At 36.2% G+C, this 23,829-nt stretch overlaps 2 protein-coding genes across 2 annotated transcripts; one reads left to right on the forward strand and one right to left on the reverse strand.

Moving 5' to 3' along the window:
• Positions 1-11,180: 11,180 nt before the first annotated feature.
• LOC111214735 lies at positions 11,181-13,273 on the forward strand. The gene is made up of 3 exons (XM_022717768.2): positions 11,181-12,079; positions 12,573-12,758; positions 12,849-13,273. Exons 1-3 carry the CDS (start codon positions 11,651-11,653, stop codon positions 13,134-13,136), a joined length of 903 nt encoding a protein of 300 aa, XP_022573489.1. The 5' UTR covers positions 11,181-11,650; the 3' UTR covers positions 13,137-13,273.
• Positions 13,274-16,211: 2,938 nt separating this feature from the next.
• Positions 16,212-18,302, reverse strand: LOC111207507 (lysine histidine transporter-like 7). The gene is made up of 5 exons (XM_048776953.1): positions 17,958-18,302; positions 17,738-17,871; positions 17,241-17,656; positions 16,979-17,110; positions 16,212-16,894 (listed from the first exon to the last, which is right to left on the reverse strand). The coding sequence occupies exons 1-5, from the start codon at positions 18,215-18,217 to the stop codon at positions 16,409-16,411; spliced, it is 1,428 nt and encodes a 475-aa protein (XP_048632910.1). The 5' UTR covers positions 18,218-18,302; the 3' UTR covers positions 16,212-16,408.
• Positions 18,303-23,829: the final 5,527 nt, after the last annotated feature.

Genomic DNA, 23,829 nt, shown 5'->3' on the forward strand with positions numbered 1-23,829 from the left:
AGAGCAATTATCTCAAATAGTTTTTTTTTTAAGTTTTTGTCACAAAAAATAGCTTACGAAAATGACCAAAATAATCTTTTTTATTTTAAAATTTTTTATTTTATTTTTTAAAATTCTATCCCCAAAACCATACCCTTTAACTCTAAACCCTAAGTCTTGATTAGTTAACTCTAGGATAAAAATATACTTTTATCTTTTAATAAAAATTTTTTTGATCATTTTTTTTATTCAGAGCTATTTTGTGACAAAAACATAAAAATGGTTATCCTAGGAATTTCTCAATATTATATATTCTAGAAGATGTAGAAACATAAAATTTCAAGATTTTAGAGGAGGATTTGAGATATTATTTTTTTGAAAAACAAAACGATTCATTCAATAGAAATCAGTTCACCACAACGATGAAGTAGAGAGTGGCCTTTGCCAAATAGTCCGCCACCAAGTTTTGATTCCTAAGGATAAACGAGAAAAAAAAAAGTCGAAAAAAAAATGATAGATATTAACGTCCATGAAAACTCCAAAGAGTACAGCTAACCGAATTTAACATATGCTTTTCTGGTTTTCCTTTTCTATAGCTTATGTTTAGAGAAGCTTGAGAAACCGGTTCTACATTTTGTCAGTCTCTTATTTTATTATTATTATTTTTTTTTTTAAAGAATTTTAAATTTATTCATATCAAAAAAAACTTCTTTACAAAAAGAGATCTGCTATACTTTTTGTAATCTATGATAAGAAACTCAAATTTTTTTTTGTCAATCTCTTAATAATACAAGTTTTTTTTACTTTTTATTAAAAATTTAATTATATATTTAAATTATATTAAATTTTTATTATATTATATCTGATAGATTATGTTTGAGAGATCCATCATTGAAAATGCTTTTGATACTTTATATATAGAAGTTTTAGATACACATATTATTAATAATACAAGATAGGCATGGATCAGCAAATGACACTAGTGTTGTCCGTGACATTATTAATATATAAGTATATAACCCACAATTTCTTTATGTTGAATGCATCTTTCCCACTAAAAGACTAATATTGCGCTAATTAGTCCTTTACGTATATGGTCGAATCTTGTTGTTCAAAAAAAAAAAGTCCTTACGTATGGTCTACTTCTGACTGGTTTAAGATAAGGTAGGATGATTGGATGAAAATTTAGGACCACTAGATTCATCACAGCTAGTCGTTTAAGATTAACCTGAAAACTATACGTGAAAACTGCAGTACGTAGTGTATTTATAATGCAGGACCAATCTAAGGTAAATATGTGTCTCAAATTTTGCTCTAAATCAGACGTCAGAATTTTTATAGTGTTTCTTTTTGTTCTTTTTGTCATAAGACTTAAGAATTTTTTTTTTTTAACTTGCACTATATTTCATCAAATGTAATAGATCTCTGCATTCAATTACAAAAAGAATAAAAAGTCTTAGTTAGTAGAACTAAAAGATGAATAAACATGTTACTAGTTTTGTTTTAGGTTGCATGGAAATAGAAACGGATACTCTTTTTCGAAACGTAGAAACGTGATTTTTGATTTTTTATGCTTTGGAAACGTTTTAGAAACGTCTATAAATATATATATATATATATATATATATATATAACTGATTAATATTTGCATTCATTTTTATTATGTTTACTATATCTTATAATACAAATAAACAAATATCCATTATATTTAATCATACGAAAAAATAAGTCATTATTAAACATCAAAATCATATAAAAATTTAAAATAACAAAAACCCAATACTTAAATATTAAATAGTTTAACTAAAATAAAAATCATAACAACAAATCATAACTAATTGGAAAGTTTTAGCGTTTCCAAAACAAAAATGCGAGTTTTCAGAACAGAAACGCGAGTTTCCAAAATAGAAACGCAAGTTTCCACTAAGTTTCTAAACTGAGATTTTTAAGAAACGAGTTTCCAATGCGTTTTCGCGAGTTTTCGAAAGATTCCGATTCCGAAATGTGAAACGTACCTTCAGCCGAGTTTTCATGCATCATAGATTTTTTTAGATACAGAATTGCCTCAGAATCTTGAAAACTGGCCGCATTTACATCTTTGCACTGACATAACGTTTACTTTCCATTAATGAACTGGATACAAATTCCCCTCATGGTTACTAATTTGGGCATTAATATATGTGGATACAAAAGTCCAGCTAAGAAGAAAAGAGCGATTGGAACACTGAAAACTAACTCGATTATAGGGTATAGTAGTTGGAAGATTAACATAGTCTCCACTCTTCACATTTAGATCATGAAAAACCCAGTCTCCACTCTTCACATTAAGATCATGAAAAACCCACCGAGTATCAAAGGATATATATATGTATATCAGGTTTAAAAAAAAAGTTGTCGATAGCCCATTTTCCCGGAGAGAAAATATGAATGCCTCGATAGCTAGCGCAAATCGAACCCATGTAACTTCCCGTATTGGGATCTTAGCTCTCTAAAGTAATCACCACTGGGCCAGCCTAAGCTGGTTGTATATCAGGTTTAACTGGTGCAATAAAATGAAATATCCATTATTGAAGGCCTTTGTCACACACAATCCAGACTTCAGGTATTTCAAAAAACACATTAGACACAAACTATTGAGTATTGATCAGAATTTTTGTGCATCAACCTATTGAATCAAACTCTTATCTCAAACTCAAACTCTTATTGATAATCACACAATGCTTTAGAAAATATCTCAAAACTAAAGCCTCACACACTCTTAGGTTATGCTACACATTAGCACCCTATATATATATCTCTCAATTTCCTAAACTCATTAGGAAAATACATATTAATGGAAAACTCCCAAATAAACTAACTTCCTTTTCCTAAGCTCATTAGGAATGGATTGCTTGACTCTCAAGCTAATTCAAGTTTGAATCAACATTCTCCCCCTCAAACTTGAAAACCTCTTTTGACACATCTTGAATCCCAATCAACTCTCTCATCTCTTTGAACTTTATTCTTCCCAGTGCTTTAGTAAGTATATCCGCCTTTTGCTTGACTCCGGCAACATGTTCCACGCTTACAAAACCCTTTTCGACGCATTCACGTATAAAGTGAAACCGTGTGTGGATGTGTTTACTACGGCCATGAAACACTGGATTCTTAGACAACGCTATCGCTGATTTGTTATCTATGCGCAGCACCACCTTTTCACTTGACTGTCCAAACACTTCACCGAGCAAATCCTTCAACCATATCGCTTGCTTGGAGGCTTCCGTTGCAGCCATAAACTCGGCTTCACACGAGGATAAGGCCACAATTTCTTGCTTTTGAGAGCACCATGTGATCGGGTTCCCGCCAAGGTAGAATATATGCCCCGTGGTGCTCTTGCCGTCATCCGGATCAACGTTGTAGCTGCTATCACTATAACCGATCAAACCTTCTCGCCCTTCAGCTACGAACTTGAGACCGTATGATAGAGTTCCTTGTAGATAGCGTAGTACTTGCTTTAACGCTGCTTTATGAGACTCCTTTGGGTTGTGCATGTACCTACTTAGTACACCAACACTACATGCAAGATCAGGCCGTGTGTGAATCAGATAACGTAAACAACCAATGTTTCTTCGATAATCCACTTCATCAATGCTAACTTCTTCTTCTGCCTTGCATAGTTTTACACCAGCGTCCATAGGTATGTGTACCGCATTACAATCCTTAAGACCGGCCTCTTCGACGATCCTAGCAGCATATTTCTCTTGACTTAGTACTATGCACCCTTCTCTTTGTGTGACTTCTATCCCAAGGTAATAACTTAACTTACCAAGATCAGACATATCAAACCTTGCGGCCATATCTTGTTTAAAACTTACTATCATCTCCTTATTCGAACCAGTCACGAGTAAGTCATCCACGTAAACAGCCACGATCAAGAAATATCCTTGTTCTTCCTTTCGATACAACGATGGTTCTTTAAGGCACCGTTTGAACCTTAACTCGTGAAGTATGGTGTTGAGCTTCTCGTTCCATGCCCTCGGGGCTTGTCGTAGCCCGTAGAGCGCCTTATGTAGCTTGTAGACCTTTGTTTCTCTTCCTTTCATTACAAATCCCTCAGGCTGTGATACGTAGACTTCTTCTTTAAGATCGCCATGCAAGAAAGTTGTTTTGACGTCTAGATGATGCAACTCCCATCCTCGAGAAGCTGCTATCCCAATGATCAGACGCACGGTCTCTATCCGTGCAACTGGAGCGAAAACTTCATCAAAATAAATCCCATGCCTCTGTATGTAACCTTTGGCAACAAGTCTTGCTTTGTACTTGTTAATGCTTCCATCGGAGTTTCGTTTTACTTTGAAGACCCACTTCAATCCAATCGCTTTGCAGTTGTGTGGTAGATCAACTAAGGTCCACGTCTCATTCTTTACTATGGATCTTATCTCGTCCTCACAAGCATCTCTCCATACCTTAAGCTCCCTTGCCTCCTCGTAGTTCCATGGTTCTTCATTCATTAACATCAGAAGATGCTCATACTCGAGTTCACATAACGTCTCATACATCTCATCTTCTTCTACCAATAGCTCATAGTCTTCGAGGTAGCTAGGTATCTTGGTCACGCGTGAAGAACGTCTCAGTTCTATCACCTCTTCTCCGTCCCTCTCTGCTTCGCGAGTCGTATCACTTTCTTCAGTCTTAACATCAATTCCCGTAGTGGCTACTGAGGTCTCTTGATTGCTCATACTTTTGAAGCCAAAGTCTATCATGTCAGACTCATCTTTGCCATTCTCAGACGTTTCTAGCCACCTTCCCTTCTGTGTCTCATCGAACACTACGTCTCTACTAACCACAATACTTTTAGTCATCGGATTAACCAAACGATAAGCCTTTGTTCCGGGCTCAGTTCCAAGGTGGACCAGAGCTCTAGATCGATCATCTAGCTTCCTCAAGTGCGCCGAGTCAACCTTTACATAGCCAACACACCCGAACACCCTTATGTGTGCAATGTTTGGTTTCTTTCCCTTGAAGCTCTCGTATGGTGTTTGTAGTACCAGAGTCCTTGTTGCTAACCTGTTGATGAGATAGGTTGCATGTCTCACTGCTTCTCCCCACATAAAATTCGGGACATCCATATGTTTTAGAATACTCCGTGTCATCTCCATCAACGTTCTGTTTCTTCTTTCTACAACACCGTTTTGTTGTGGTGAATATGGAGCTGTTAAGTGTCGTTTGATTCCTGAGGTCTCGCAATAGAGGTTGAATTCTGTCGAAGTGAACTCTCCTCCTCTATCTGTGCGCAGTGTTTTGATCTTTGTTCCCTTCTCTTGCTCCACCAGAGCTTTAAACCTCTTAAATTTTTCAAAAGCTTCACTCTTTTGTTTCATTAGAATGGTCCACATATACCTTGAATAATCGTCAATCAAGACAAACACGTATCTGTTACCTCCTGCTGTAGATGGTGATATAGGACCACATAAGTCGCCATGTACTAACTCCAGGACCTCAGTTGCACGGTATAAACTTTCTTTTGGAAAAGATTTTCGTATTTGCTTCCCACGCAAGCAAGCTTCACATGTCTCCTTCTCGATAACGAAGCGCGGCATTCCTAGCACTAGGCGCTTATCAACCATGACCTTCAAGTTGCTTAGACCTACATGTTCTAAGCGAGAATGCCACTTTGATGATTCTCGGTGTAGTAGTTGAAGACACTTAGTGCTTTCTACCTCCATAACCACTTTGTATAGACGGTTTGGTGATCTTTTTGCTTTCACCAGCAGATTTTTATCGCGATCATACAGGTAAAGATAATCTCCTTTCATATTTATCTCACATCCCGACTCTGTAGCCTGTCCAAGACTTAAGATGTTGCTTCGGAGGTCAGGAATATAGTAGACATCAGATAGTAGTTTCTTCTCACCGCTTGATGTCTGAAAGAGGATTGATCCTTTTCCTTTTATATCTATTCGAGAGTCGTCTCCAAATCTCACTTTTCCGGTTACGCTATCATCAATCTTAGAGAAATACTCGAGGTTCCCGGTCATGTGGTTGCTAGCTCCATTGTCTAAGTACCACAGGTTGTCTCCGACTGTAGTGAAGAGTTGCTTTGGCAGAATGTTCTTCTCGTTGAGGTACACAACCTCATTAACCATTAATTCATCCGCTTCATGTGTGGTTTCTCCTTCACTTTCTTGTACTTCTTGGAGCTTAAGTAACCGGTCAGGACAATTCTGCGCGAAGTGTCCCATCTTGTCACACCTGAAACATACTACCCTCGATGCATCTCTCTCTTGTGGTCGTTGATAGCCTCCACTCTGTTGATATCCATATCTCCCGCGGCCTCTACCTCGGTATCCAAAACGACCTCCTCTGCCTCTTCCTCTTGTTGGATCATACCTCTCTTGTGTATGTGAATCTGCGTTAGCATACATAAGTTTACTTTGACCTTGATCCTCTTGTTTCTCATCTTCTTCATCGGTAATCCTTTCTTCATATGCTTTTAATCTTCCCACGATATCCTCAAACCCTGTTTTATTAAGATCAAGAACCTGCTCCAACGCGGCGATAATATGTATATATTTCTTTCTTGGTAGACTATGAAGGAATTTCTTTACTATCTTCGGTTCATCGATAATTTCTCCTAATGCTGCTGACTTTGATGATAATTCAGAGATTCTTCCAACAAAGCTATCGATCGTCTCGCTTTCCTTCATCTTTAGCCGATTAAAATCAGCTGTTAAGGTCTGTAGACGTGCTTCTCTCACACGATCAGCTCCCATATGTCTCATCTTTATAGCCTCCCATATTGCCTTTGCGGTATCGAGGTTTCCTACTTGTAGTATTAGTGTTTCTGGTATAGATTGAAATAGCAACGCTTTTGCTAAATCATTCTTCTCACCATCCTCTTCTCCTGGATCAATAGCCTCCCAGGCTTTATGAACCTTCAATGCTGCCTTCATGCGCATTGTCCATACCGTGTAGTTAGTATCGTTAAGCAACGGACACTGTATGGACGTAGAGCCCCCGCTCTTGTGGTTCGTATTGATCGTTGATGCAACAATATCTCCCATGGCTTAAGTAAGATTCAATAAGAGCTCTGATACCAATTGTTGGGATTGTTAAACCCCATGTCCAACTCTCTATTATCCGATTAGTACGATATTGTCCACTTTGGGCCTAATTGGCAAGCCCGCATGGATTTACTTTTGGTTTCCATCCCAAAAGGCCTCGTACTATTAGAGTTGGACATCTCTTTATATATTAGACACTCCTTGTCTAATTCTCCAATGTGGGACTTAGTTTGTTATATCACATTCTTCCCTTCAAACTAAGGATCACATTCATCTCGTGTCCCACAACTGACTTCCAGAATCTTCTGACTTGATTTCTGCCACACACCTCTCATTCCTAACTCATAGGATACCCATTCATCACTCATTCATCATTCAAAGGGTATTTAGGTCTTTCTTGCAGATTTCTCGTCAACCTGGCTCTGATACCAATTATTGAATCAAACTCTTATCTCAAACTCAAACTCTTATTGATAATCACACAATGCTTTAGAAAATATCTCAAAACTAAAGCCTCACACACTCTTAGGTTATGCTACACATTAGCACCCTATATATATATCTCTCAATTTCCTAAACTCATTAGGAAAATACATATTAATGGAAAACTCCCAAATAAACTAACTTCCTTTTCCTAAGCTCATTAGGAATGGATTGCTTGACTCTCAAGCTAATTCAAGTTTGAATCAACACAACCGAAGGGTCCAAGCTCCCTGGAAATTCCAGAAAGTACATTGCTCCTTAGCTAACTTGCAAAAAGACTTCTTAAAACCTGGATATATCAATCAAGTTGTTAAACTGAGTCCGATAGCCAGACCAAAACCAAACCAACTCTTTGCATGAAATATCTTTTTTTTTGGAACGTTCATGAAATATTTCTAAGTGTCTAAAATTGACAATAAACCAGATGTTATGGACCACTAAAGCTATTTTTGATTATTAATTTTTTTATAACGCTGATTTATTAGGACATTACATTTATGAGAAAAATTACATAGACGATTCGACAACCGACAATACTATTTGTCTTATGAAGATCTAAATCTTTCTTCTGTAGCCTGCATTAATAAATCGTTTTCTCCGGAACTTGAAAACTGGATTTCCTGTAATCTGCAAAAAATTGCATAGTCGAACCCCAGACCTAGGTGTACAAACCTTTAAACCTTAATCAATAGGCTACAGTGCTTCCACGATTATTATTAAAATTTTAATCTTTATTTTCAAAAGTAAAACATTAACGACTTTAATGGTGGACTTGAAGGCACGATATTATTCGCAGTTGATGTAAGGAAATTGATTCGAAATACATATTTGTTCAAATCGATGAAAGGCTTATTTGACAATTCGTATTTTCCATGTAGGAACAAACTAAGAAATAACATTTTTCGTTCAACTATAAATAAAAACATAGAACGTTTCAGTCGACTGTTTAATCTCCAACCACAATTTTCACCAAATAATATAAAACTTAAGCTTTGTATATGATCTAACTAGGGTCGGCCCGCCCTACGGGCGGAATATTAGTTATATTTTTATTTTATCGTGAATCTTTGATTTTAGATACCATTGTTTATATGGTAAATTAACTCTTAGATTTTGCTAATTGTCTTAACTTTTTGGTATTTTTTATTTCTAATTCAATAAGCATTGATTTATCATGGTTGGCAGATATATTAATTAATTAATTAATATGAGTGTGATATAATTTACTTAATGAAATATATATTTTAATGAATCACATTTTTTTTAAATATGTTTTGAGAGATAGAAACAGTCCTGAAAAAATATTTGTACGACTCCGTTTTCTTATTAATTGTAACAACGTATTCACAACAATTTACTTTCATAAAATTTTCACAACAATTTCAACAATTTATTTTTGAAATTATATGATGTCTAGTTATTATAATATTATAATATATTTTTTAGATACTCTCAATGTTTATTTCACTTTAATAAAAATAAGTAAAATAATATTTTTAAAACACTACGGTCTAATCACGTTATAAATATTAAGTAAAATGAACTTACTTCTGTCTCTTAGATTTGTTCATGAAATAAACTGTTTTTTTTTTTCTTTTTCTTTATACAGTTTTTCTTAAAATTAATGATTTAGACGATGCAAAAGAAATAACTTATTCATTTTAACTAAAATTATTTCAAAATAGAAAATCTGAAACTGGTGGAATTTTTTTTGTATCCCACTAAACTGATTTACTGTATATAATACTGGTGAATTTTTTTGTAAGCACAATTTGAATTAGAGAAGAAGTGATCTGTTAACATATTTTAAAAGGCTTGCAGGTCACGTGTGCAGAGGATGCATGGTCATGTTTCCAAATTTATAAGCACTTCAGTTATTTTCTCAGCTATACATCTGCCTGCAGTTTCACTAATGCTCAACCAAACACATTAACAAATTTGAACGATAAAGAAGAAATTCATGAAGAATCATGAGACATATTTTTGTAACAGAAGGAATGCTCTGCTCAAGATGAATGTACCAGAATCATCAGTCACCAACACCATCCAAGAATCATACGGCTGCGGAAGAGGAAAAGATTCAAATAGTTCTTACTTATAAAAAGTACAAAAAGAACATTCCAGGGTTATTGTTCGTGTAGACAATGAGATGTATCCCAAAAATTGAAGAAACTGCAAGAGTAGATGATTAGATAAGATCATGAGTTATACATACAGTTGAGAAACATGTAGTGGAAGATTGCAGGAGATATACAGAAGCTCATCTTTCAAAACCTTAAAACATTACAAAAGATGCAGATTTGTGACTTACCGAGACCAAGAATTGTAAAGAGGTAAGCATAAGGATTGAAACTGTGATAAGCGCCACCCTTCTGCAATAAAGAAGATGACCTGTTACACTGTTTTCAAGATTTAACATAAGGATTCGTAACAGATGGGTTGTTCTTACACGGAATTGAGAACGTCTCTTATGTCATTGGAGCTATAGAAGAATTCAGTATCTCTCCAATCTGCTCGATTTCAGTTTGGACATTTGCAGGTAGAGACACCTGAAGAACCTCCAAATGCTTTGCTGAAGCAAGTTGCTCTGAAATAGCTTTAAGCTGAGAAACCGTGCTATCCGCTTGTCATATGACATTTGCTAAATTTAACCGCAGAGCTGAAGAGAAATCAAACTGAAATCAAGAAAAGAAAACAAAAACTGTAAAAATGTTGAAACTTATTGATCATTTCTCAGATTTTTTTTTTTATTTTGGAATCAAACTTGGGGTTTATCATTTTCATGAAAATTAACAAAAAGAGAATGTAGGTGAAGAAGAAATAGATAAAATGTCGAAGTTTCACTTTGCTTTCCCAGAAAAAAAAAGCCTACTCAAGAACCAAAAAGTAGAAGAAAGAAAGTTAACCTGTGGGAGGCTGAGTAGGTGCGAGTTGGTGACTACGAAGTAAGCTGTGCGGCTTCTTTGTGGATATAGAGCGGATCTAGATAGCATGCTTCTGAGAGGATTGGATTGAACTGATGAAAGAGTTACCTATTTATACTTGAAGATTCACGCAATAGAAGTAATGGGGATGCATTCAATGACAGATCGTGTTGAGAAGTGGAAAGTTGTTGTTAATGATGGCGTGAATTCAACCGACTTTGATCGTGTTGAGAAGTGGAAAGTTGTTGTTAATGATGGCGTGAATTCAACCGACTTGCTGTAACGTATCCAAATTTTTCTGACGGCAGTAGAGAGAATTCAATAAAATACCGGTTTGCGTTCAATTAGGGTACGCTGGTACTCAATCGACTAACAGAACACGACTGTGAATCCATGGCGGTAGCATGACCATGATTAGGACGACGGTGAGAACCTTGACTTCGAGACCATAAGAGAGACAACTTTAGGTTTAGAGATGCAAGGCCCAATACATTTTCTATTCAGGCCCTTTAAGCATATAGAAAACGTGCCATAAAACGTGAATTAAAAAGCCCATCAGAAGAGGAATAAATGAAACGGTGAGTTTCAGTCGTCTGGGACAGGTGTCGCGCGTATAGCATTTGAATATGTGACCTGTCAGCTGATGTGGATAGCCTGGGAGGGATACAAACCCTTCTTTATATATAAAGATTTGCATTTTGAGAACCAACGGATTTGGACTAGTGATACTTGAGGGATAATTCTAATACGATGAACCGCAGTTCGATTTTCGTTGGCGACCAGATAATTTAACATTGCACTCTTATGATCCGTAGAATAGTCAGATGATCTTGGTTGCCGGACACTGTGGTTAATTCAAAAAAAATTGCATTTTGAGACATGACATAAAATATGTAACATTTCATAGTCCGATGTACTAAATATATACTTTTTAATCTAGCTTATTAGAGAAAATAATATAAAATAGTTATTTGTAACAAAAACACACTTTGATTGGCCATTTAATTTTCAAATTTAAGTTTGAATTGTAGTTTCCTTGATTATAGTTTTCTTTTCTTGGTCAGCATCATCCGTTACTCTCAAAAGAAATTTGTATCCTGCACTTATTTCCCATTACATTTCCCAACCTTCTAAATACAAGGTCATAACCAAAATATTATAAAATCCTAAAGCAAATCAAAAGTATTATTGGGAAGCAAGACCTATAACTAATAGGAAGAGATGACGACGTGGCCGGCTAAATCTTCTCTGCCACAGACGGTAAGTCCAGTCTACTTTGTGCAGAGCCCACCGAACACAGAAGTAGACAAGATATCAACCGGATCGGGTCTTAGCCCCTTCGGATCACCCGTTAACCGACAGGGCCAGGTCAGTCACTACAACCATGAGTCTGTGGCCGAGTCACCTTCGACTCTACGGTTCTCAGGACCATTGAGAAACGGATACAGCAGTCTCCAAGTGCATGATCATGACCATCCAATCGACGAGGATGATGACGATTACGATGAAGTAGACGGTTCGGATGAGAAAAGAGGAAGGAGAACGAGGTTTTACACTTGCTTGTTGTTTACGTTTGTGCTGGCCTTCACTATCTTCTGTCTCATTTTGTGGGGAGTTTCCAAATCTTTCTCACCTATTGTCACTTTGAAGGTAATTCATAGAGCTTTGACTGTTCCGGACATAAGTTTTGCTCTTGTGAAAAATGATCAATTCTCTAGAGATAAAATATTCTCTGTTTCCGTAATTATAATTTTGTGGAGTGTGAAAGCGAAATTAGTTTTACGTTTTGATTGTGTTTCTATTAACATGTAGTATAACTTCCAAAAAATGAATTAAAAACATAAAAACAAACACAATCAGATAACCAAATGACAATGATGCCACAAATACTGTATTTTGTGGAGTTTGAAAATTTAATATCAAGAATTAATAAATAAAATTACGGAAAAATGAATATGTAATACATATTTCTAAGTATTATCAAAGTATCATAATGTTAAAAAGTATTATACAAAGAATAAGTATTATTCACTCACAGGCCGTTTGTATATATGTTTACTTTAACAAATCATATTGTGTGAAATTAAATTTCTTTCACAAACTGTAATTAAAAAAGTGTTGGTAATGTTTTCTGTACATTCAGGGGATGGTAATCGAGAGCTTGAACGTGCAATCCGGGAACGACGCATCGGGAGTGCTCACAGATATGCTCACTCTAAATTCAACGGTCACGATGTTATACAAAAACCCTGCGACTTTCTTCACAGTCCATGTCACCTCCTCTCCCTTCCAGCTCAGCTATTCCCAACTCATCCTCGCCTCCGGCCAGGTAAACAATTTCACATCTTATTGCTTAAACTGGTCGGTTATATGATTTATGAACTAATTTAGTTTTTTTTTTGGTTGTGAGAAAAAATAGATGGAAAAGTTCTCTCAGCGAAGGAAGACCGAGAGAATCATTGAGACCAAAGTAATAGGCATTCAAATTCCTTTGTACGGAGGCGTACCGGCTCTATACGCGCAAAGAGCTAAACCGGACCGAGTTGTTTTGCCTTTGAATTTAACTTTTACGTTGCTATCACGAGCCTATGTTCTCGGCCGATTAGTCAAGACTAAGTTCTACACGAGCATCAGATGCAGCATCACTTTCCATGGCGATAAACTTGGCAAGAAAATTGATTTCTTGAAGTCTTGCTCTGATCATTGATAGAAAATCAGCAGCGAAATCAGTTCTTTATGTTTATTAGGGATGATTAAATTATTTTGATGAGATATATACATGTGAAGGTTTGATCAATATAAATAGGGTTGTAATTAATTTCTTTATACTACTATATTTGATCGCTAATCATTATTTCCTTACCGAGCAAGTCACCCCTGAGGTTAACGCATCACTCGTACGTCCGGTCTCAGACTCTGAGATTAGGAAAGCTATAGATGAGATAAACCCTGAGAAAGCGCCCGGACCGGACGGGTTAACAGGGACCTTTTATCAAGCTTTTGGAGATATTGTGGCAGAGGACGTGATACATACAGTTAAAGGCTTCTTCGAATCGGGGGCGTTTGATAATCGCCTAAATCAAACTAATATATGTTTGATCTCAAAGACTGATCGACCAAGAGAGATGACAGAATTTCGCCCTATCAGTTTATGCAATGTAAGTTACAAAATCATCTCCAAGATTATGTGCAAACGTTTGAAGAAATTCCTCCCGAAATTAATTTCAGAGACTCAATCAGCCTTTGTGGCTAGACGGCTGATTTCGGATAACATTCCTGGTAGCTCAAGAGATTTTCCATGCTATGAGAACAAATCCGATCTGCAAATCGAAATTTGTAGCCATTAAGACGGATATGAGCAAGGCATATGATCGAGTGGAATGGAACTTTCTAGAAGCTCTAATGCTAAAGATGGGTTTTGCGGCTCAATGGGTTGCACGGATCAAATGGTGTATAACCTCAGTATCCTACCAAATCCTCGTGAACGGGGAACCAAAGGGTGATATAAAACCATCAAGAGGTCTGCGCCAAGGTGATCCCATATCCCCGTTCCTCTTTATAATCCTCACTGAGGCTCTTGTCTCACAGATAAAAGGCGCGGAGACCGAAGGCAGGTTAACAGGACTAAAAGTTGCTCAAGCCAGTCCATCGGTTTCCCATCTTTTATTTGCTGACGACAGCTTATTCTTCTGTAAAGCGGATGTCCAGCAGTGTGCTGAGTTGATGAGTATCATCAATAATTATGGAATAGCTTCTGGCCAACAACTCAATACCTCCAAATCATCTATCCTTTTCGGCAGTAAAGTCCCAAGCGACGTAAAACAAGCGATCAAAACAGCGGTTGGGATTCACATAGAAGGCGGGATGGGTACCTACCTAGGACTACCAGAAAAGATATGCGGCTCGAAACGACAAGTGTTTGCGTTTATCAGGGACCGGCTTAACAATCGGATAAACTCATGGACTGCAAAATTCTTGTCAAAAGGTGGTAAGGAGATTCTGATCAAGTCAGTAGCACAAGCACTGCCCACCTATGTGATGTCTTGCTTCCTTTTACCCCAAGAGATCTTGAACAAACTAAAGAGTGCGATTGCAAAGTTCTGGTGGAGCACTAAACAGAATAATAAGGGTCTACACTGGATGGCCTGGGATAAAGTTTGCAAACCAGCAGAGAAAGGTGGCTTGGGCTTTAGAGATTTAAAAAATTTTAATCTCGCATTACTTGCGAAGCAATTATGGCGACTACTTCACCATCCGGAATCCCTCCTTGCTCGAGTACTCAAGGGTAGGTACTTCAGATTCACGAACCCTATGGAGATCACTAGCTCAAACTCTCCTTCGTATGGATGGAAGAGCATGTTGGCCGCTAGGGAGCTCCTAAAGAATGGATTGCGATGGACGATTGGAGCAGGATTTAATACTTGAGTCTGGTTTGATCCCTGGCTCCCGATGCAAGTACCTAGGCTTACCAAAGATAATGGAACATGGAGAGACCCAAAGTTGTACGTTAATCATCTTATTGATCATAATACTGGAGAATGGAAGATGGAGCTGATTCGAAATATTTGTGACCCTGGAGAAGTGAACCTCATACAAAGTATCAAACCTAGTCGAAACTTTAAACCGGACGGGTTCTGCTGGGTACATACTAACTCGGGCTTGTACACTGTCAAGACGGGTTATGAACTAGCGATGAGACTACAAGAGCAAAGCGAAGATCAGCAAGTCCCCGAGCCGAGTATTAATCCCTTATTAACTAAGGTGTGGAATCTAAAAGCTCCCCGAAAGATCAAACACTTTCTTTGGCAATGTCTCATGGGGTGCATCGCGGTTTGTAGTAGATTAACTGATCGCCATTGTGGCAATGACCGATCATGTCCGAGATGTGGCACCGGAGAAGAGTCAGTAAACCACTTGCTTTTTGAATGCCCCCCAGCCCTGCAGACATGGGCCCTGTCGAATATCCCATCGAATCCGGGACAATTCCCGAGTATGTCAGTCTTTGAGAATTTCGATTTCCTCTTGTGCAGAGCCCCGGCGAGAGGTGTTTCGGCGCAGAGGCTAGACAAGTTTCCATGGATCATGTGGTACCAATGGAAAGCGTGGAACGACAAAGTGTTCAATGGAGTAGAGGTGACGCCCATGGAGATACTACAAAAGGCTACTCGTGAACGCGATGAATGGATAGTGGCACAACAGGCGCTAAAGGTTACCCCGACACAGAAGCACACACACAACAACGACCAGGAGGAGAGGAGTAGGTTGCACATGCCGAGATGTCAAGTGGATGCATCTTGGGCAACCAACCAATCTACTTTTGGAGGTGGCTTTATCATGGAGCTACAAGATGGGACCGCAATGACTGGTTCCTTGGGGGGGAAACAAGTCCTTACCCCCCTTCATGCAGAGATGAACTCGTTAATATGGGCCATGCGGTCGTCTCTGCACTTGAGGCACGTTTCTATGCATTTCGAGTCAGATTGCCTTCAAATGGTAAAGCTGATCGAAGAAGAAGAATTTTGGCCATCATTGGCTTCTGAATGGGAAGATTTCTTTCATACTCGTTCTTTGTTTACGTCTTTTTCTTTATCTTTTATCCCTCGGAATTGTAATGCTCAAGCTGATCTCCTTGCAAAGGGAGCTCGTGCGAAAGCTTCTGAATTCTCCCATGTAAACCTTTTGCTTCCACAGGGGTTAGCTTTCCAGCCTAACCCATTTGAGCTGGTTTAATAAAATATGGTGTTCGATGTCAAAAAAAAAAATCATTATTTCCTTTTTGAGAAAAATCTTTGAATAATCATAATTACAAAATTCAATTATTTCCGTTAATTTTTATCCATAAAATATAATGATTTTGTTATCTTTTCGTGTAAATAAAAGAGTTGAAATGTTGGTGGAGATTCAATACGCTGCCGTTTTCTTAATCTCCATGCCTAGTGGTCATTAGGTTCCTAATTGAACATCCTGTGACAGAATACTTCAGGGATTGAAGAAGTTTGCATGTAAACCCTTATCAGCCAAGCGCAGAGCCGAGGCAACCACAAACAAAACGCTGAAAGACGCCCCTATGCTTCCCACCGATACGTTGAACCACCACATCAGGCTTTCCCTTTGGGGCTGTTTAATAGAGATCCACATGAAACACGGGTACGTAAACGTAACCAGCAAGCCTATAGCTCCAATAAGAACCGCAAGATAAGGCAAGAACGTGAATCCAACGGCTACAAAGAAACAAACCAAACACAAGAACACACGAAACATCATCCGGACAAAGACGGAGCAAGGCTTGTGTCTCTTGGTCGTGTACACCATCTCTGCGTTGTCACAAGCTGGCATTAAGTTTATCGGATATGAACATAAGCAGTTGATGATGAACGTGATGTGTATGAAACAAGCAGCTCGTTTTGAGTAGTCTTGTTCGTAAAGTTCCAAGTAGTTTCCTATTGGACCACCTGTGGCCGGTATCTATCATATATAAGAATTAATATTAAAGTTCAAACACATAAAAGCAATAATAATAATATATACCAGTGTTGGATTTTGACATACCTTGTCACCATATGCCCAATATACAACAATGGCTACTAGAAACATACAAACTGCAATGAACACATGAGAGATCACCACAGCTCTCCACATTGTCTTTCTCGAAGGATTTTTTGAATCGGAAGGAAGAGTACCCTACAAAAATATCACAAGAAACCTTGTCAATACTATCATAATTAAAGTTGTATATTTTTTTTTGACAACCCTAATTAAAGTTGTATATATAAGTTTTAAAATGCTATTTTTCTTAGTATTATCTTAAGACCTGTATCTCGAGGATGAGGTTGTTCCCGCGAAATGATATAGCTATCAATCCAATGGCGTTAAAAATGGTATCGAAACTTGTATCCTTTGTAGCATAAGAGATATTGTTTTGATTCGTATGCGGAATACTAGCTAAAGGTAAACTCCAGATTGCGGTGCAGTATGCTATGGCCATAACACCACCGATCAGCGAGAGTCCAAAAAGAGAATTTAGATTTGGAAACTGACACATGACCACCGCGAGGCAGCTGAAGATCACGAAGCATTGCAAGGTAGTAAGTGGCACTTTGCCATCTTCAGACATAATGTGTACAAGTTGTTTTATTGTTTTTCCACCGGTTATAACCAGAATCGAACAAGCTCCTCCTGAGAGATACATCACAGGGAATATTCCAAGAAGTTTCCCCAGCTTCACACCTATTATATTGTTATCGTGACATAACGTTAAAATTGTTGCATGACAAAAAACGTTAAAGTTCGAAAGAATTTAGTATTTACCGAATGAAGCAATTGCGAGTCTCAAGTATCTGCTGAAACGTATTCCGTGTACGGCTTCGTGGAGATGAACAAGAAGCCATATCGTGTAAAGCTTCCATGCAAATCCAACCGTTAAAATTATCACTCCCCATACCCTGGAAAAAAAACTTTCTAATTATGGTAAGAATTGAAAGAGAAGATAATGAAAAGATAGAAAGTTTTATTTGAAATGAGATTTTACCATCCTAGTGCTGCGAAAGCTGCAGGAAGAAGAAGAACTTGTAAACCAAGTCCCGAGCAGAAAAGATGAAACGTTGCCGTATAAACATTCCCTTTTCTTGATTCTGTGATCGGCAGCCACTCTTCTAACGGAATCCGCCCACCATCTCCGTCGGAGGTTGGCTGTGGATCCTTGGAGAGTGTTTGTGACATAAATGAAGGAGAACCACCACGTTCTTGTGATTCTAAATCAAATAATGTGGCCAATGCTTTTTTTGACATTGTATAAAAGATTTAGAACCCTTTTTGTTTCTCTCTCTCTCTCTCTCTCTCGAGGATTCAACGTACAGCCACAAATTGAATGAGCTATGCTTTCTTCCTCTCCAATCACTGGATTATATAGTTAAATTATCGGGAACGTGCGTAATTGGGAAGCTGCGTTATTAAATTTACTTGGGAATATTTTATAGAGGTCATTAAAATTTCGTATCTCTTAAGTACATTTTCATTATTGTATATATATTTTTCTTAGGTCGAGCTCTATATAATCAAATCAGTGATACCTAAAAAATATTGGTGCACATGATATCTATAAGTGATAACACATTATCATTAATTCATCATAATTATATACAATATGTTGAGTGTGGGCGAGTTGAAGCAAGAAATCAATTATAAACACTGGGAGTGATAAGATAATGACATAAGAATAATGACGTAATCAGTTATGTCACTTTAAAATACTGAAAAGCGAGACCCACGCCACGTGTATAAATCGAAGTCTTCTGATTTTCTTGGGTGGTGGCTTTATAACTCAAGTGGGTCTGGTCGGGTGCAAAAGTTTCTAATCTGGTTTGCGTTTAGATTGCTGACCTTCTAGTCAAACAAGCGTCAATATTGAGCCGAACTTCCTTCATTGTCTCTTTGGTTACACGATTTAAATGTTTAATACATCCAATTGCTTTTCACTCTACTTTTTATATAAAGGGTCGGCATCTAGTCATATACTTTTACAACATTTAAGTGAGAATTAAAATTGCACATTAATTATGTGAACTAAAGATTTAAAAGTAGTTTTAACTTTTAAGTCTAGTTGGTCACTAATTAAATGAGGATAATTGCATTTTTACTATCGGTATTGACAAGTTAGGCTTGGTAGGAAGCACGTATCTTGCTTTTTGGGCGTATATCCGTATATGTGATCAGTTATCTGTATTAAATGCCCTATTGGGAAGATTAATGAAATGCTAGATTTTTTGAAAAAAAAGGTTATCTGTATTAAAGCTAGAGCAAATTTGGATAAATACCTCATAATAAGATTTTATATTGATAAATACACCATCACTTAATTTTTTTTGAAACTACACTTTCTACTAAGAGAATTGACTAAATTATCCTTATCAAATGTTTTAAACTATCTTAATATTCAAATTAAAAAAATATAAATGAAAACTTGATTGACCACCAAATTATGATTCTGATTTGCTGAGTTCGAATCTAACCAGACAAAATAATATAATTCACAAAACTCAGGATAAAGAATCGAGTGCTAATAATATGATGAATAGTGTGTCATTGTTATTCTCATATCACAACTTTGGCAGGAAAAACATGCAACACTTCAGCTTAGAATTTGAGGAGCTCACGAGAGGTTTAGCAACGGGACTCGTCCCCTTCCCTGTGACTTTCTTTAAGCCATATTATAGAAAAATGTTAAAATGATGTTGAATATTAAAACCTCTAAATGACTAATGATCAAAACACACATAAGATAATGTTGGGATTGTGAAATCCCAAGTCCAACTCTATATTATTCGATTAGTACGATATTATCCACTTTGGGCCTTAGAGGCAGACCCGCATGGGTTCACTTTTGGTTTCCTTTCCAAAAGGCCTCGTATTATTAGAGTTGGACATCTCTTTATATATTAAATACTCTCTATCTAATTCTCCAATGTGGGACTTGGATTGACATCTCTCATTCTCTCCCTCAAGCCAATGACCACACACCTTGTGTCCTTTCCTCTAGCGAATCATCTCGGTGCCTTATCGCATCTTCGACATTTGACACCCTTAGTCGCAAGATTACTTTGAGTTGCTTTGAGGATACTCTTCCCACAATTTCAGGATCTTCTGACTAATCTCTACTGAACCTCTCTTTCCACCTTGAAGGGTCCCATTCCTATTCGAAGGGTATTTTGGTCTTCTTGCAGATTTCTCGTCAACCTGGCTCTGATACCAATTGTTGGGATTGTAAAATCTCATGTCCAACTCTATATTATCCGATTAGTACGATATTGTCCACTTTGGGCCTTAGAAGCAGACCCACATAGATTTACTTTTAGTTTATTTCCCAAAAGGCTTCGCACTATTAGAGTTGGACATCTCTTTATATATTAGATACTTTCTATCTAATTCTCCAATATGCGACTTGGATTGACATCTCTCAGATAAATGTGATGGGTGAATTGAGAAGGCCATTTTAAATTATCCACGTGTATAATTTAAAGGCATGTCGTCATCTTCTTCCAAGATCAGAGTTTGTGTTCGGTTTAAAAATTTACAGGTACCGTATCACTTGACGATGTTTTATAAAACACCAAGTGACACCACTTTTGTTTGAACAAAAAAATGGTGAATTCTGCTTTGGTCTGATTAGATATCAGAATCAGATTTGGGCAAACAAATCGACACATTAATTGCTCCATCATCTTTCTTTTTTTTATAACTTAATTGCTCCATAATCTTGGTGTCTCCACTCGAAAAACAAGCTAAAGTTACTAAGCTCAACAAGGGACACCAATTTAAAGCCAAACTATCACATAAACCTTCCCAAATCGTTTCCAAAGCCATCTCCAAAACATCTCTAGTATGTGAGACAGCTGCTAGTAGACGTACCCATGCTTTACAGCCCACATGTAGTCATATTATTAATTAAACTAAATCAATCAAATTGTTTATGGTTATTATTAAACCGGATAGTTTGAAAAGATGTAGTGAATTGTATGATATATAAAACTTTAAATTTTGATTGTAAGAAAATATTTGAAGAGATTTTTATCCAGTTATTCATTTAATCATATTAGATTATATATGTTTATTTTGAAGATAATAGCAATAACAATATTCCCAAATTCAAGTTATGTTTATTAGAATATAATATCTATGTTAAATTAGGGTAAATATGTCTTATCACATATAAAAAGAGTTAGTTTTAAAAAATAAAAAATTAAGGTGTATTTTTCAAAATTTTAAACACAAATAGAGTATTTTTCAAATAATCCCAATAAGCTAACCTAATACTCCTAGTTGGTATCTGAATATCCATTAAACTTGAGATATTTAATCAGATTTCTATGTAAATATTAAAATAGTGAAAATGTGATGTAACTTTTAACCAAATAGAATTTGCAATATGTTTTTCCAAACTCACTCTCCAGTTTCTACTCCATGCATAAAAACTTTTTATTTTGAAAATTAATTTTTTATTTCTTTCTTAATAATTTCGTTTTCTGTATCTACACAAAAGACTGACTTTTTAAAATGCTGCAATTTAGATAAATAGAAATATACTAAAATGTAAAATTTACGTATACTCAAATGATAACTACGTTCAATCTGGATATAATATTTATAGCCTATTCGAGGAATATTTTTTCTTCAGTTTACAATAACTGTCCATGATTCTAAAATACTCCTTATTTCTTATTAAGTTGTTTTCTCTGATAAAAATTAATTAATTAAGTTGTTTCATCGTGATTATCAACGTATTGAAAATTCATAACTAAACGTATCTTTTATTTTCGTATCTTACTGGAGGAAATGAAAGCAAAATATAAAAATATTTGTTGTGGTTCATAAATTGTGAGCCCACGTGAATGCTCGCGATTTAAGTAATTTTGGGTAATTATCACATGCAGATGATTAGTACCTTAAAGAGGGTTAGTCTCTTAACAAGTGATCTATAAGTATGACGCTTTATGATTGATCTCGTCTTTTTAGATTTCGATCGTTTGACTTGAGTCGAGATTTCCTCCAAACTTGGTCATTAATTCTGAATACCGGACGAGCTCAATGTAAACATCTACAAATACATAACTTTTTTTCTTCAGAGTTCAAATGAAGGGACATACATTATACATATGATAAAGTTAAGCTTGATAACGACATGACTTAATGGATTTAGCTACACACATAAATATTAATTATTTATACTAACCTCATTTCTTTTTAAACAAAGTCTCACCAGACAACTTTCTCAAAAAAAAAAGTTTCACCAGACAGACGCTTTATGTAGTGATAGTCCACGTGGATCGATCCTGCCTCGGATTGAAATTAATGTTTTGTCTTGTGGCATTTATGAACGGAAAGATGTGTCGCAAATATTGTCATTTTCAAAAATAATTTGCTGAACTGTATTTCTCTTAGAGCATCCCCAAAAACATCTCAAAAAAAAAAACTCTATTTTAAAGTTTCTAAAATTCTATATTTGAAGTTCAAAGGTGTTATTCTCCAAAAGCAAAACTTCAAATTTAATTTCAAAACTATTTATCTTTTATAATATAGTCATTATATTTATCATAACTAATTTGAATTCATAATATTTTTATAAATAACTAGCACATATATAAACATATTACAGCAATATTAATTAATAAAATTTAAAAATTTAAATTTAAAATTTAGAATTTAAATATAATATTTAAATAAAAATAGCTTAATTAATATTAAACTTCAAAAAAATACTATATTATTCCATAAAATAATTTTCTACTTGTGCATTTCGAAGTAAAAATAGTTATCCTCATTTATACTTTGTAGATTACGAGCTAAAATTTGTTGAAATTAGGAGATATTAATATGTGTAAATACATTAGATCAGAACAAAAAAGTAAAAGAGAAACATAAAATATTGCTAAAAGACTAATTTCATTTCATGATATTAATACTCGTGAATATACTCGATATGAACAAGAAAGAAGAGAAATTTACCTTCAAAGACACATTTTGAGTTTTCAATTACCTATTAAGACACTTTGAGTTTGGAAGACACTTTCCCAAGTCATTTTGTCTAATTTGCCCTTGAATTATAGAAACATTTTTTTTATTTTGCATCCATAACTTAAAATTCTCAGATCCCCTTTCTCTTAACCTAATTCCAAACACAACTTTCAGATTCATCTATCATCTTTGACAATTACATTTGAACTAGAGCACCATCGTCTTCTCCATCACTTTCAGAGACAGTTTGCTTTTCCGAGACCGTTGTGTTCATTAGAGGTCGGCGTGTTCTTCCTACACAGTCATCTTCTTGCTGGATCTTCCTAACACCAAAACCCAATCTTTCTGGCTCTTCTATCTAACATCCAAGACCAAACACGAGTCTCGCTGTCTCCTCCATCTGATATCCATTGTTTGTTGTTTCTGAGATTATTAGGGCGTGGCTACGTATCTGTGGACACACAAGCACATGTGGGGGGGGTTTTGGTTGTGGATGCAATGTTGGGTAAGGACACAAATGTGTGGATACGTATTGTTGGATACATGAACTGTGGTTGGGTTATATTTTGAGGATTTGGTGGATACTTAGTCGTGGATACGCAATTTCCATGTCTATGTCGTCACTGACCACACCATCATTGTCCACATCTCTCTGTGTCTCCATATAATGTTACAATTTTTCAATTTTTATCCTGAATTATACAACATGTACGCACTCCCCTATCTATGCTTTCTTATCTACACTTTCCCAAATCATAAACCCCAATCCACATAACCCATATCCACACATCCATTGACCACCTTTGATTTCTCTACGCTTTCCCTGCACTGTTAGAATCAAAATCTAGAAAACCAAAAACAAACTCAAAAAAACATTTGAAAGATTCACACAC

This window comes from Brassica napus, chromosome A3 (genome assembly GCF_020379485.1).
Source record: "Brassica napus cultivar Da-Ae chromosome A3, Da-Ae, whole genome shotgun sequence".
NCBI classification, from domain to species: Eukaryota; Viridiplantae; Streptophyta; class Magnoliopsida; order Brassicales; family Brassicaceae; genus Brassica; species Brassica napus.